General features: G+C 34.5%; 1 protein-coding gene across 2 annotated transcripts in view; it reads right to left on the reverse strand.

Annotated features, from left to right (window-relative positions):
- Positions 1-325: 325 nt before the first annotated feature.
- LOC150096739 (uncharacterized) overlaps positions 326-15,171 on the reverse strand; it is a 52,035-nt gene continuing 37,189 nt past the window's right edge. For both annotated transcript variants that reach the window (XM_090408465.1, XM_090408464.1), the window contains exons 10-15: positions 14,993-15,073; positions 14,708-14,872; positions 4,827-4,918; positions 3,232-3,340; positions 1,654-1,794; positions 326-1,499 (exon numbers count right to left, since the gene is read on the reverse strand). In XM_090408465.1, coding sequence (XP_090264591.1) covers positions 1,390-1,499; positions 1,654-1,794; positions 3,232-3,340; positions 4,827-4,918; positions 14,708-14,872; positions 14,993-15,073 — 698 coding nt within the window. In that variant the 3' untranslated portion in view covers positions 326-1,389. The remainder of the gene's footprint in view (positions 1,500-1,653; positions 1,795-3,231; positions 3,341-4,826; positions 4,919-14,707; positions 14,873-14,992; positions 15,074-15,171) is intronic.

Here is a 15,171-nt window from a genome sequence, read left to right on the forward strand (position 1 = left end):
AAAACACTGACTCATTTTGTAATGGCTACGCTCCAAACGCAGTCAAGGGATATTAGTGACACAATGTTAGGAAATATATGTAGGGAGAAAGATGATTAATTACTGGTGTAGAGAGACAGACCGTTGATGTAAACATTTCTAACAAGTTTTTTAAGGATATTAATTTGGGGGTTTTTCAATTTTTAAATAAAAAGTATATCTTATTAAGACTACTCACAATTAAAATGCAATAACTCCTATAATTTCTTACGAAATATATTCAAAATACAAAAACATGTTTAAACTATGTCAGCTAAATCAAATAATAAATGCAATCCAATACATAAAAAGTACGAAATATTTTTTACTTACTTTTTCCTTGCATGTTATTACAAATCCTCTACACGATCCACAATAATTTTAGTAAATCAAAAAAACAATTTGCAGATCCTTATGTTCTCATAAATATTTACAAAAATACACACGTAGATTGCTCATAACTCTTATACAAAAGCTGATTATGAATAGCATTGTACATATAACTGCAAAAAACCCTAGGAACATTTTTTTTTTAATTTACCCTAAGAGCGGTAAAAAAAGCAACAATACAACACTATACATAGCTACCGGTTTGCTCCATCGGTAGCAAAAAAAAGAAACAACAACAGCAATTGAATATATATTTAACTAAAGGGATAAAAAAACATCATCCCCTGCAGCTTCTTTAGTATTTCCAACAAGAAGAAACAGGAACTTTCTAAATCTGTACAAAAAAAAAAAAAAAAAAGCGACCTCACTAAAAGCGATCAAAATTCACTAAAAGTCTTTAAGATGTGTTTCCTAAATTTTACAGTTCACTGTGGTTGTCATCGCCACCAACGAAGCCTTGAACCCCACAGATTCATCTCTCAACACACACACGCACAGGGTGGAAGTAATTTTCTTTATAAAAACAGATATTAGACGTTTAATTATACGAAAATCCCTGAGATAACAGGTCTTCCTTATTTATCTACTGAATCACCGCAGTTTTTGGCCTATTTTGATATATTCTAACGTATTTTCGCATCTGTATGCGAAATACAGTCACTATAAATATTTTGTGCATTAGCGGGAAAGTAAAAAGAACGATTGGTTTTGGAATATTCACCGTTTAGCACTCCTTTGTACTTGGAACTGTTGCGATCTTTCTTTCTATCAAAAAATCATTCCATAAAAAAAATTAAAAACAAAGCAAAAAAAATTCATGTTCTTTGTTACTTTTCTTTCGATGTCAACTGCAGAAATTCACCAGTAGGAGGCGCGCCAGACTTCACCTAACTCCCTCTATATTACATAACAATTGTGAATTTCACCAATCCTTTATATGACTCTTGGATGAGCTTGGAGTTCTCATTCCAGTTAAAATTGTCACAGATCACAAGTAGCCAAAATAAATACGGGGATCAAAATGCTCATCATATGAGGCAAAACTGTTAATGCAGATGAACTGACTTCGTTATCTTCGTTTCTAGGTGGACCTACAAAATAATAAAAATAAAAAAAAACATGGTTGGTAAATAAAAATTAATCTAAAATATAATTTGAATAAATAAAAACTGAGCTAAAATATAAATAAAATCATACGCATTAAAAACAAATCTAAAAATATATTTGTTGTGATCTGGTACATACTGGTGACTGTCTTCTTTGGTTTTGTTGTTTCTTCTTGATACCAATATGGATCTTGTGGCGAAGGTTTATCGTAAAGGTCGACTACAGGCCTATTGGTTGTCTTGGAAAGGTGAGGAATAACCGGTGCTTCTGGACAAGATGCTGAAATAGAATATAAGATAAATTATTTTCGTAATAAAAAATAATACTATTATTTTAGCAAGATTTTTTTTTTCTTTTTCATAGAATTCGTTAACTCCAAACTTTGGAGAGAGTATACGTATATCAAGAAAAAATACCAAGAAAAAAAAAAAAAAAAAAAAAAATATATATATATATATATATATATGTATGTATCTGGACTGTGTTCCTCAACACAGTCCAGATACATATTGCTGTTGAGGAACACAGTCCAGAACTTTTCGAGAACTAGACTACTTCACAAGACCACGACAATAAGAAAATTTAAAGGAAAAAAAAAAAAAAAAAACAGTAAGAGGACGTTACACATACTGGCCACTGAATTAAAAACTGTTACTTAATATCATGTTAGATACCTTTAGCCCGAATCACAGGACATACGTGGTTTGGCGTAAACTCAAAGTGTTGGATTGCATCTACGTCTACAACATACTAGGCGTTCGCTAGCAGTCCTTTAACTGGCTCAGATTTGACGGAAGAGGACTTTTGCTCTTGGATCTGTTTTTCTAACATGTCCCATACATTCTCAATGGGGTTCAGATCCGAGCATAAAGGTGATAAGGGAGGATGGAGGAAGTCGCTGTCATGCTCGCTGAACAATTCTTGCACGATAGAGAGTAATGCTGTCGTCCATGAAACCACTGTCATCTACTGGGTACACAACATTACAGGATCGTTAACAATGTTCAGATATTCCTTGGAGGACACTCGAACTTTCAACAATATCAAGGGATCCGTTCGTACCAACAGAACATGCCCACACCATCTCCAGAACCTTGACTTCTGTTCCCTGCTTCATGTGGCTCCCGCCAAACTCTCTACCCGAACAAGGCGTACCGTGACTCGTCCAACGATATGACTCTTTACCGATCTTCCAGTGTTCAGTCATGGTATTCCCAACACCACTGTGGACGAACATTCCGGTTCATCGCAGAAATCAGTGGTTTCCTTATAAGCATGCGAATGCCAGTAGCGATCTTCAATTCCCTACTCATAGTATGGTGAGAGATGGGTCGGGAACAGCCGTCATTAAATGCTTCGGTCAGTTGCTGCACTTAGGAAGGTTTGGGTTATTTTTCCACTGATTAAACAGCCAGGATATCTCGCCTTTTGAGAAACCAGTCAGCTGTGCTGTTTTCAAAATCGTGGCTCCAGCCAGATCAAAAACTATTGACGATTACTGACCAGCATCATTCTTAAATAGTTGCCTAGAACACGTGGTGACGCCAAATTTTTTTACACATGCGCTGTATAAGTGATATTTACGTATATCTGCATAAATGCTTCTAATTCAGTGACCGATGTGTATATTATGGTTGGTTAACTTGGCATAAATCACATTCGTTCGAATCTATTACAAATCAGCAAATAAAAGCGAAGAACTTGCAGAATACTTACCATGTTTGGTAATCTTCATGCCATAAATAAACGGATCATCCCCCCGGAGACAATTTTCTCCTGCTTCTTTAATATACGCTTCTTTACCACTATGGAGAACCTTCCCAGACTGCAAAAATAAACAGTGGAGTTCAGACACGTAGAACATAAAAAATAGTTTACAAAGATGACAAATATTAAAAAAAAAACATGCTTGGTTAATTGAGACATAATTTTTTCCAGTTTTAAGTGAAATAGCTAATATATTTAGAAAAAAAATTAGTGATCGGAATCAATATGGAGGGTCAGTCCCGGTTGCAAATGGGAAGATCAATTTTGGAATTATTTTGGTGCCTAATTTAAAATAATTAGGTATCAGGAATATCTACTATTAAATAATATTAAAATTGATTAATAAATTTATCGATTATACGTTTACAAAAAAAGAGAAAGTAATTATAAATAAATTATTTCTGCTTTCTTTTTCCCCCATCAAATTCTTTTAAAATGCAAAACATTTTAAATTTCATGCTTCGGGACCTTGATTGGCCTAATTGGTCCAGACAGCTTGGGGTCCTGAGGAGACGTTATTCAAAGTATATTATAATTGTAAAGCCTTCAAAAGTTAGCAAAAACAAATGAGTTATATTTATTTTGTATAAATCGAAAGAAGAAAAAAAAATAGCGAAAGAGAAAACTGCGATCGCAATTGAATCGATGTGAAATATGAGATCGACAGACACGAAACATTGGGTGAATATGTTGTGGGGAAAAAAAAAATCAAATGTACCTCACCCCCCCCCCCCCGCCGCACGATTAATCGCTTGCGGGGGAGGGTGAGGACCTGATGGAAATAGGGCAAGCAAATTTACTACAGCTAACGAAAAACAATTATCGAAAAAAAAAAAGAGTTACATTGTAATTATATTTAAAACCAGTAGATTAGTGTTAAAATATTTGACTATTTTAACCCATTTCGTCAAAAACAGTTTTGAACTGGGAATTTAATTAGCTCTTTTGGCGTTAACATAGCTAGAACTTGTGCATCTTTCATTGGTAGCTGTCGTGAATATCTTTAATCTCTTTTTCAACAAAGAGATGCGGGACAATACGTATTCAGGCAGACATCTCATTAAATTAAAAACTAATATATTAATTTAAAAAAAAGTTAGTTCACGAGTTACATGAAAAGCTATGGAAAACAAAAGCCTCGAAAAACATAAAGAGGAGATCGTAGTACATCCTGACTCCATGTTAAAATCAGTACTCTTCAAACCAGTTTCGCCACTTTCGTAACTGGTTTCAAAGCGCTTTTTACTCACGAAAGAAGGATTTAATGCAACCATTGCAATGTGTACACTTCCGGTCACGTAGTCGTATTTGCTCTCTATAGAAGCGATCGTACGATGACTCCTACTTCATTTATCCCATTACATAATATCAATTTTGAGACAAACAAAAAATAATAATAACAAAAAAAAAAATGAATGTTTCAGCATCGAATGCTAAACATTTGTTTACTATTCATGCAGTTACCGTGGAGAGAATACAAAATTCACAGAACAACAACAGAACATCATCAGCTATAAGTGAAAAGTGTAACCAAACATACTCACAAAGCACTGAAATCCATCCATGTCTCTCCGCTGTGTGTAAGTATACATGATGCCATTATCATCCCAGCTGCCAAGACATCGGTATTCACGTTCTGGAAGGGGAAAACAAAAGTTAACCTCTGGATTAGAATTTAAAAATTAGATATTGACACTAAGATTAAGGCTTGAAAAGTTTCATGTTGGAACTCTAGATAGAGCAAGGTCTTCGGACTATATAAAAGTATAATAAATATAAACTATTAAAAAAAAAATTAAAAAATAGCCCACCTACGGTACTAATGTACTATAGGATGAAGTCACATAAAAAAAAATGGGGGTGGGGGGACAGAAAGGTAAACCACTGTGTCCGTAAAGGTCAGTATTATACGATGGTGATTCAAATGATTTTGGTATTTTTATTTTAACACTAAAAGTAATTTTTTTAAATATATTTTTATTAAAATATAAGTCACTCTATTGTATGGTTGACTCATCTCTCCCAAGTAACTCTGCGATACCGTGCCCAGTGATCCTTTGCAGTAAAAAACCTCTCAATACCCAGTTACGACTCTCTCGAACGTTAGAGAAGTATTCGTACCAGAATTGAACCATCAATTGAATCCAGTGATAATTACATGGCGCTAAATCTCAACTTGGGCTGGATTAGTGAGAACCTCCATCTCTAGTTCGCCAGATTTTTTTCTTGCGCCTTAATTGATTTATGTGTGTGGTCTGGTATTGGCTTGCTAAAGGAGTTACTCGTAAGGCCGAGTAGCTTTCACGAAGCACAGCATACACACGCTCTAGTTGTCAAGCATAGAGACGAGCATCGTCTCGTGCCCGCTTAAAGTGGACTGCACCATCAAAATTCTACCAATACATAGTATGACCTCTTATCGGGACCAGAGGTGCTGCATTACTAGGGCTGATCGATTGATTGGGGGTTCGTATTGTGGACTGTTTATTATACATTACCCCCCCCCCTCTCTCTCTCTCTCTCTCTCACACACACTTTGTGTTAGGGTAAGAAAGAATAGAGTGATATTATCACAAAGCAAACTGTTATAAAATGAAGGTATTTTGGAGACGCCCCCTGCAGTAGGTTGGCTCAGCTTTCTTAGATCATCTATCACTTTTTCCCCATATTTTGCTATTGCTACTAAATACAACTTTTATAACATCTTAATGTATTTTCATTGTGCATATGAAACTCCGTATTACCTATGCACCAATAAAATATGGAATAAGTGGCAGTTTTAGACAACAAAGTAATAGGCATTGAACCACAATAGCACGAATACTTTCGTGATAATGGTGAAGATTCCATTATCTGGTATGGTTGTGTGTGTGTGTGGGGGGGGGGGGTTATAGGACACAACTATCTGATGTTAGAATGGCAGCTTTTCTAAAATAATTTTTTTAAATTAATGAAATAACTCTTAAATAATTTTTGTTCTTTTTTTTTTGTCATTTTGACTGCTTTTAGACTAATAATAATAAGAAGAATAATGAACGAAAGAAAACACGAAATAATAATAATAATAATAAAAGGCAAAAATAAAAATAGAAAATGTAACCTCCCGAATGGACTCGACTGTGACATTTACGAGCCACTGTCTGGCAGCAGATTTCTCTTGCGACGAAACCGAAGATGGCAGCCTAACCCTGACATTCGTTCCACGCCAGTGAAGATAGTGAGCACCTCAATTTTCTCTCTGGCTGCTCACACAACACAGACACGCCGTACCCCAATTACTTTTCTTTCTCTGAGAGATAAAATCCTTTTGGGTACCTTCCATCCAGTTACATTAAGTGTAGTTTAGGCTGATGAGTGAAGTAAGCCACATATCCGTCCAGATTTTGGCAATTTGAACATTAAATTTAATTAAATAAAATGGATGGTATAAGCTCCTACGGTATCACAAAGCACGTTCCAATATAAATTTTAATTCGTAATAATAAGTTGAAGATATTGTGGATATTTATTTTTTATGGCACTTTAGAGAATTGACTTATTTTACACAAGTTATTTAGTTTATCGCATTTACTTATTCATTTTTAAAAGATTTCACTTATTTATTTTTAAAGGATTTACATATATTTTTTTAAATTATTTATTTATTTCGTAGTATTTTTATAAGATTTATTAATTTTATTGCGTTTTATGTACTTGTTTTAATGTTACTCAATTATTGAAGTATTTTCATTGTACATTTTATATTTAAAATAAATCCCTGCTCAATAATTATTTCCAACTTACTGATAAAATAAAGCTAGATTTTATTTCGATAAGAAATTATTGACTACAGTAACCGACAATTTCAAAGTATTTTTGTACGTATGCTAGTTTACTGACTCATCTGTTATTACAGTTGGCGCAACAGATCAATCATACGGGTCTTTTCTAACAGATAGTTTCGTAATTATTATTTCGAAGTGCTGCACAAAAAATAAAGAAATCGGCAACAATTTGGCCATACTGCCTTAAAACGAATCCTATCTCCGTCATTACAGAGATAGATGGTAACAAATTAGGCAGGATAAAAAAAATAGTAAAAAGAAAATAAACTCTACTTATACTCGTTAATGTTGTAATAAACTATTCAGTCAAAGACCAGTAGTCATCCCGTATAGACACGTGCGAAAAAAAAAACAAACAAAAAATCAAGTATCGGTTAGGCCTTTGGCTTAAATTTTATTGTTCAATTCAGTGCGTCTTTCCAATTTCTTTTCAAACGTTTTTATCCCCTCCCTGAATTGCAAATTTTTCTCGGATTATATCATATCAATTCACTTCAGTAGGACAGACACTGGATTTTATATAATTACTAGAAAAGAGAAGATCTGGAATTCTAATATTGTGAAAGTCAACGAAGTAAAGGATGTATATAATAGATGGCGCCACCAGTAGAACCTAACTATATAGAGTTACCAACTGAAACTTTTCATATGACATTAGATTTAGTCTGAATAAAATAATAATAATAATAATTAAATGCCAGAAAAAAATGAAATAGTTAAACAGTAATATAACTTCTAGGAAGCTTATTGCATAAATGTTATTAGAATAAAATGTTCATTTCATTATAAAAATTATTTTATTAAAATAAAAGCGACTCCAGACATTCATCTCCAGATTTTCAAATAGGCGTTTAATGAACAATTTTTTCCTCTTAACACATCGTTTTGATAAATTGACATTGTGACAGCATTGAACGTATCAGCAGTTACATTGGCTGGACTTCATATATATGGCTAAAAACTCCACTAAAGATAAGTGATGGAATTTTTAGCTGTTTCATATGGTGGAACTTACCTGGAGATGGCGAAGAGAAAAATGTCCTAGTTATAACATCCTTCTTTTGCTTACCTGTACAAGCTTCAAAGACTAATTTCCTTTATTTATTGCAGCAAAAGTTTTCACTATATTTATCAAAATTAACCGAGGAATGGGAGAACCACTATTTAGTATACCACTATTGAGATAAAACTTAACGGTAAATTAATTTGGAATACACACGCAGTATTATATCATATGGTATTGTATTATGTTATATCCTAAAGCAACAGAGGTTGGTATTAAAAAATCTGTACTTAAGATGGTGGAATATTCAGAAAGCCATTTCATAACATTGTAATTGCATGTAATTAAAATTTGGAATTTCAATTCCCCAGTTTAGTCTTTTTTTTATAGTCTTCTGGCATAGGAAGAGGTAGGCCATCAATGAGATCGTTGGATGGTGTGTCTGGACACTGATCTTCACAGAGTTGAAGCCTCCAGAAAAGCATACAACAGGACCACATTGAGAGGACTGGTGTGGCACATCACCGAGCATCTGAGTGACCATATCATTGAGCATCTGAGTGACCATATCATTGAGCATCTGTTGATGTCCAATGAACAGATGGATGGCATAGTCACGTTCATTTTTTAGCTTTGTAGTCAATTCTGTTCTTTTAGCAGTTGCTAACTAAACTATAGTTTGCTTACTCAATGACCAATATTCGAAATGAGAAAAAAAGGATGATTAACATAAAGTTCAAAAAATAACTAATAATAGTAATCCTAATAACAACAATTGTTATATAACGATAACGCTGTTTCATAATTAAAACTCAAATGAGAACTAATCTGGCATTTGTTTTTTCATTTCAAAAATATTTTATCCATTCTTTTGATCAATTATAAATTAGTGTGAAGCTCTTAAGTTTTTTATGACTCATCTGTCGTCAAGCTAAATAAATGAAAGCATTAGTAGAGACAGTATTTCTAAATTATTCCATCAATAATTTAAATATCCGTATGCCTCCATAGCGTAGGAGGATGGATAATACAACATGCTCCATTTTAGTTTTAAACGACCTGGATTAGATCATCATCGATGACATGAGGATTTTTTTTTTATTTTTTAATGAAAGGGCTTTTCACCCACAAGTGCGGTTGCCGGTTTTGTAATGGACCCAACCACTGGTAGTTTATATGCAGTGTTGTTGGAGTAATGGATTACTTCAGAAGCAGAATTCCCTTATCCATCCTACAATGGAAATATCAAAGAGGATTTCACGCAGCCGGAGAGCTCTAAAAGAATTCCCCCCCCCCCGAAGTATAAAAACCAGAAACAGTCCATAAGAATTAATACTGATTATATTGCAATCATGATCGGTGTATGGAATGATTTACAATCTTCCAAAAGGTCGCGGGATAGTTCTCACTTCAAAACCCGAACGATGACAGTCTTCTTTTTGGGCTTTGTTTTCTGAAATAGTCTCAACAAAAGAGGAACGAATATATCACATCAGAACATTGTTCTTGTTCACATAATCACAAATTATGTTAAACGTACGTTATTGATTAATATCTTTGTGTGCAATTTTATTAATTGTCACAGATGTGTTCCGAGAGTCACCTACTTCGTTTCCAAACTCTGCAAACTGTTTCCACATAAGCCCTCATTCACATGGGATGAAACATGTCTCGAGTCTGCTTTTCCAAGAATTTGAAGCTGTGTTCCAACAGCTATAGAATTCGAACGTTTAATTTGAAGTCTTTATTGCATTGTGTTCTCATTTCCCTAAGAAAACTCCTAGGATGTTAGTGATCGTACAACGATGCATATTTTTAACTGATGTAATTGTAACTAATAAAACTCACCTAAGAACTTCCTGAATGTAATGCGAATAAAGAATATAAAAGTAGTTTTATATGTGAAACATACTTCAAGATATATTGAATTGAAGGTGATAAGACATGTCAGGATGGCCGAGTGGTCTAATAGTGGCCTCTAGCTTTCATAGAATACAGACATGTTTTCTAGTGCTCCCTATTGTTAGTGACCCGCGCGACCCTTGTCCCGACCCCCAAGCTGCAGGCCGCAGAGGAAGACCGAAGATCAACCGTAGCTTCGCAGGCTAATGCGAAGGTTAACCAAGAAGGAACTGTAAGTACCTCTTGGTTTCAACCATCTCGTGATATGAATATCATAATGAATAGAAATAACGGTTTTGAATCTAAAGTAGATAGTGAACAAGAAAATATACGAAACACAAATAAAGCCAGACAGATTCAGCACACGGTACGTCACACTTATCCCGAAAACTTCAGACACAAATTCAGAAGAAATTAAAAGACATAAAGCAATGGAAAGGGATAACCCTTTTAAATACCGATTACTAGATCATCTCAAAAATCCTGTCCAATAGAATACAGAAGTACCTACAGAAATTAATATCTCCCGCACAGACTTGTGCAATTAAGGGCAGAAACATAGCAGACAATTACTCATTTAAGATCAATATATGAGTACTACAATCTGACCGATACACCTTGTGTCCTACTAGGCTTAGATATAGGAAAATTTAGGAAATGGCTACAAACTTTCTACGAGAATGCAGAAAGTCAAGTAATCGTGAACAGGAAGCTATCCGCATTTTTTAAAATGAAATGCTCGGTGAGACAAGGAGACCCCCTCTCTATGGCCCTCTTCGTCCTTGCACTAGAACCAGTCATCAGAGCGATTAACTCCAACAAAGAAATCAAAGGAACAAACATTCACCGGGAAAGCCAAGTTAAAAATATTGGCATATGCTGACGACATCACATTAACCCCAGAGACGGAAACATCCGTAGAAGAGTCAATGAAATTACCAGACGCTTTTGCGAGAGCTTCTGCCCTGAAAGTAAACCTGGATAAATCTCATTGCATGCTAATAGGAAAATAACCCTGAGATTCCTCAAGAACTCAGGAATACTTACCGGTTCTGAGAGTTTAAATAGGCAGCCCAGAAACGTATGAAGAACAGTGGAAAGAACTCCACACAGCTGTTGCGTGGAAAATAAATACCATGTGCCCAAAACAACTATCTGTAAGAGGAAAAGCGCGAATATGCAACATATATTTATCCTCTCGCATCTGGTACAAAGTGAACAACATCCCGTACCATGGGCAATGGGCAGACAAGATCCACAGGCTGTGCGCCACCTACGTCTGGGGCTCTCGGTACGAACCCATGAGGAGAACAACGCTCTTTCACGAATTAGAAGCCGGAGGTCTAGGTCTACTTAATATCCACTTAAAAACAGTTATCAACAGAGCGAAGACTGCAGAAACAGCAAACACTAAGTCATACCACGGATATGCAATAGCATTCCTACAGAAATGCCTTCCACACAGAATAATCGGCACAATGCCAGAGATTCACGGAAGAGTTGCCAGAATGTTTACAGAGATGGCGAGGGATACGTATTTGTGACAGAGCGCATCGACACTGAAACCTTAATAAGTCAAAAAACAAAAGCAACATACTACAAACTAAGCAGAACAACCATTCCCATACCACAACATAGAGAATTAAGAAGAGGACAAATCACACTCAGTCCGGTATTAAACAATGTCTTCAAGCTCCCAATACATCCCAGGTATAAGACCTTCTTTAAAGTGCACCATGCCTGCCTACCAACCAAGATGTGGATAGTGGCTAAAGGTATACCCTTTGAAGGGCATGCAACATGTCAGTTTTGCCAGGAACTGGAAACACTATACCACCTAATGTTATATTGCAAGGAAGCAGAAGTAACTTGGAAAGCCGTTAAAAGATGGCTTCCCGAAATTAAATTAATCAATGAAGAAATATTATTCTGGCTAAAAGGAAAACATATAAACAGGGTGCAAACAAATGTTCTAATCCTAACGATGTACGAAATTTGGGCTCACAGGTGCGACCAAGCGTATGGAAGAGAAGATAGTCCCGGCACCATATCGAGGAGGAGATCACCAATTCAGTCCAGTCTAGAAGAATGACTACAGAAGAATGGGCACACTTAACCTCCAACCTTACATCAGACGAACCCTCCAACCAACAACAGAACGACACCTTCATCACTCCTAGTGGACATGGGGCAAATCGGAAGGATACTAGCTCTCCACCTCCATCATAAGAAACAACGCCCGAGTCACTTGGAACAGATCTCCTACCGCAGGAAAAAAGAGTGCACTCTTACTTCAATGCAAACAGTGAACTCAGTGTTACAAGTTTAACTTAAAAAAAAAAAAAACTATCAGGAAAATTACAAGACGCCGAATTTTATGTAACATACGTGAAAGCTTTGTGTATGATTATAACAAGGACTTGTAATATAATAGAAGAAATTCTGCAGATGATTGCATATGAATGTTATTTCGCTGTACAGATGTATATATGATTTATCTTGTAGAATATATAGTTCGCTAAATATATAATAAGTGTGATATTTATATATATGGTATGTAAATATAATTTATTGTATATTGTTTAAAGAAAAAAAAGTGTTAAACCCAACTGAGAGAGAGAAGAAAACAAAAAAGCTAACAAAGCTGAAATATACCTTAATTGATGTAATAGAAAGTAATGTGTATGTAACTACCAGTTATGAGATTCCCTGTTTATAAGTAAAGGAAGTCGAAGCATTTTAAGAGAACAGTAATGTAACAACTACATTATAACATGATGATATAATATAACATGAAACTTCGATTGAAATAATGGTATAACAAATGTATATATTGTATATATAATTCATTATGATGTAAATAATTGCAAAAATTGATAATAAAGTTTTTCAAAAAAAAAAAAAAAAAAAAAAAGATGGCCGAGTGGTCTAAGGCGCTGCGTTCAGGTCACAGTCTGGTTCTCCGGGCGTGGGTTCAAATCCCACTTCTGACAATTTTTTTTTTTTTTTTTTTTTTACATTTTTGGGCAGGAGATTAATTTCGTCACTGATGTGAGATCATTTCACAGCTTATTGGAAGCCTGAAGAGGCTTGGGGGAAAAAAAATCAATGTTTGGTCTCTAGAGCAGTGTTTCTGGACTATGTAAAAAACAAATGAAAAATACAAAAAATATTAATTAAAAAAAAAGAAAATAAATCCTTAATTCACCTGCAGTATGTACTACAGGTTTATAGAAGCCTTTGGTGAGTGGAAATCACATAAAAAAATAAGTAAACAAATTAGTTCACTTAAAGTACCAAATAGATCTTTATCATGCAATGGGAGTGTCCAATAGAATCTACATATTTGGTGTTCCGTTTAGAGTATTAAAAATATTATGACGTCACCAATTTTGCAAATACAGGTAATCCTCGACTTATGACGGCTAAAAATTATTATTAAAAATTCTCTAATTTAACTTTGTTGACAGCGTATACATACATTTATATCACAACCAATGTATCCAGAACATTAGAACTTCATGGAAGGAAGTATCGGAACAACGTATGCAAGGAATTTGGAAGAAGTTACTACCGCAGGAGACGCTCGAAGAGTACAATGAGCATAGTATGTTAGAAGAAATTGGTGAAGAAATCGTTGAAATTGCAAGAAAACTGGATCTAGAAATCAATATTACGGTATAGAAGAATTAGCAGAAGAATTTGGAAAATAAGATTTTCCAAAACGAAAGAGTTGTAGAAGAAGAAAGGAATAACGAGGAAGATGAAGAGAAATCGTTAAAAATATTTTACTGTAAAAGGATTAGCTGATATTTTCTAAACTAAATCAAGGACTTCAGCTACTCGAAAATATGAATCAAGACACTGATCGCTTCGCCAAAGTCGAAAAGCAAATTTGAGAAGCAGTCAGGTGTTATCGCGAAATATATGAAGAAAAAAAAAAAAAGAAAAACCCAACAGACAACATTAATCAATTTTCTGATTAAAAGAGCTACTCCGGATCGCGAGAAATAACCATATAGTCGAAATAAGTGAGAGTTACTCACCTGTTTAATTAATGACACCGTTAATAAGTATTTTTGTTTATGTTAACTAATATTTAAAGGAATTTCAAATTAAAGTAAGTGCACCATTTTTTGATATGTGTTTATGTATTTTTTTCTTAAATTTTTCTTTCTTAATTTTCTATTTACGTATTTATATGTATATGTGCTAATAAATAATTTATACATGTTTATGTAAGTGTATACATTTTTAACCATTTTAAGTTAAATAGAAACCTAATTTATGAAATTATTACAACAGAAATCAAACAAATCAAGAATTTAAAAAAGTCCTCGACTTACGTCAGAATCGACTTACGATGGAGACGTTGGAAGTCGAGGATCCCGTCGTAAGTCGAGGACTACCTGTATATAGAAAGAATACTATTACTTAATGATGCCGTAAATCACTAAATATCACTGGCACTGGAAATACACTGTTTCTATATAGCACCTTTTATGTTTGCATAAAGTAGATTTATGTTTCCTCCTTCAGTTAACAGTGGATTCCTTGAGTCTAACTTTTTTTTGTCACAAAAAGGCAATGGTAGATTCACCATTGTTATAAACTCTCACAATCCAATATATCAAATACGTTGAACTTTTTTTTCTTTATGCGATTCTATTTTTGAAAATATACGCATAATACTTACCCTCGTAGATGTGAGAACTGTTCTCACAGCTGCTAACAGTATAAAACATGATGTCTGAATTATTGCAATCGGATGCAACTTTAGCACATAGTCCAGATCCACCAGGAACGACTCCTGTGTAATCTCCTGTAATCGGGCAAGATGACACCTCTGACGTACTTGTTCCTGTTGGCAAAAATAAAAAAGACAACACTATTTTAAAAGAAGAAAATTTTACACTGCTTAATCAAGTTGATGTCGTTAAAACAGTGTATTTTTATTCTTAAAAAATAAGAATAAACTTACTGCCTTGGGTTATCCACGAGTCCAGGGTAAATTGGTAGTCATCACAAAGCAATTCTGAGTATTGATGATTGGATCGACTTCCTAGAAAAAAATAGAAATAAATTTTATTGTCAATCATAATTTTATGCTAAGATTATGGTACAATTTTTCTTTCATTTCTATTGTTTTTTTAGCCTTTT

This window comes from Typopeltis vanoorti, chromosome 18 (assembly GCF_054136105.1).
Source record: "Typopeltis vanoorti isolate ZY-2024b chromosome 18, IOZ_Tvanoo_1.0, whole genome shotgun sequence".
NCBI lineage: Eukaryota > Metazoa > Arthropoda > Arachnida > Uropygi > Thelyphonidae > Typopeltis > Typopeltis vanoorti.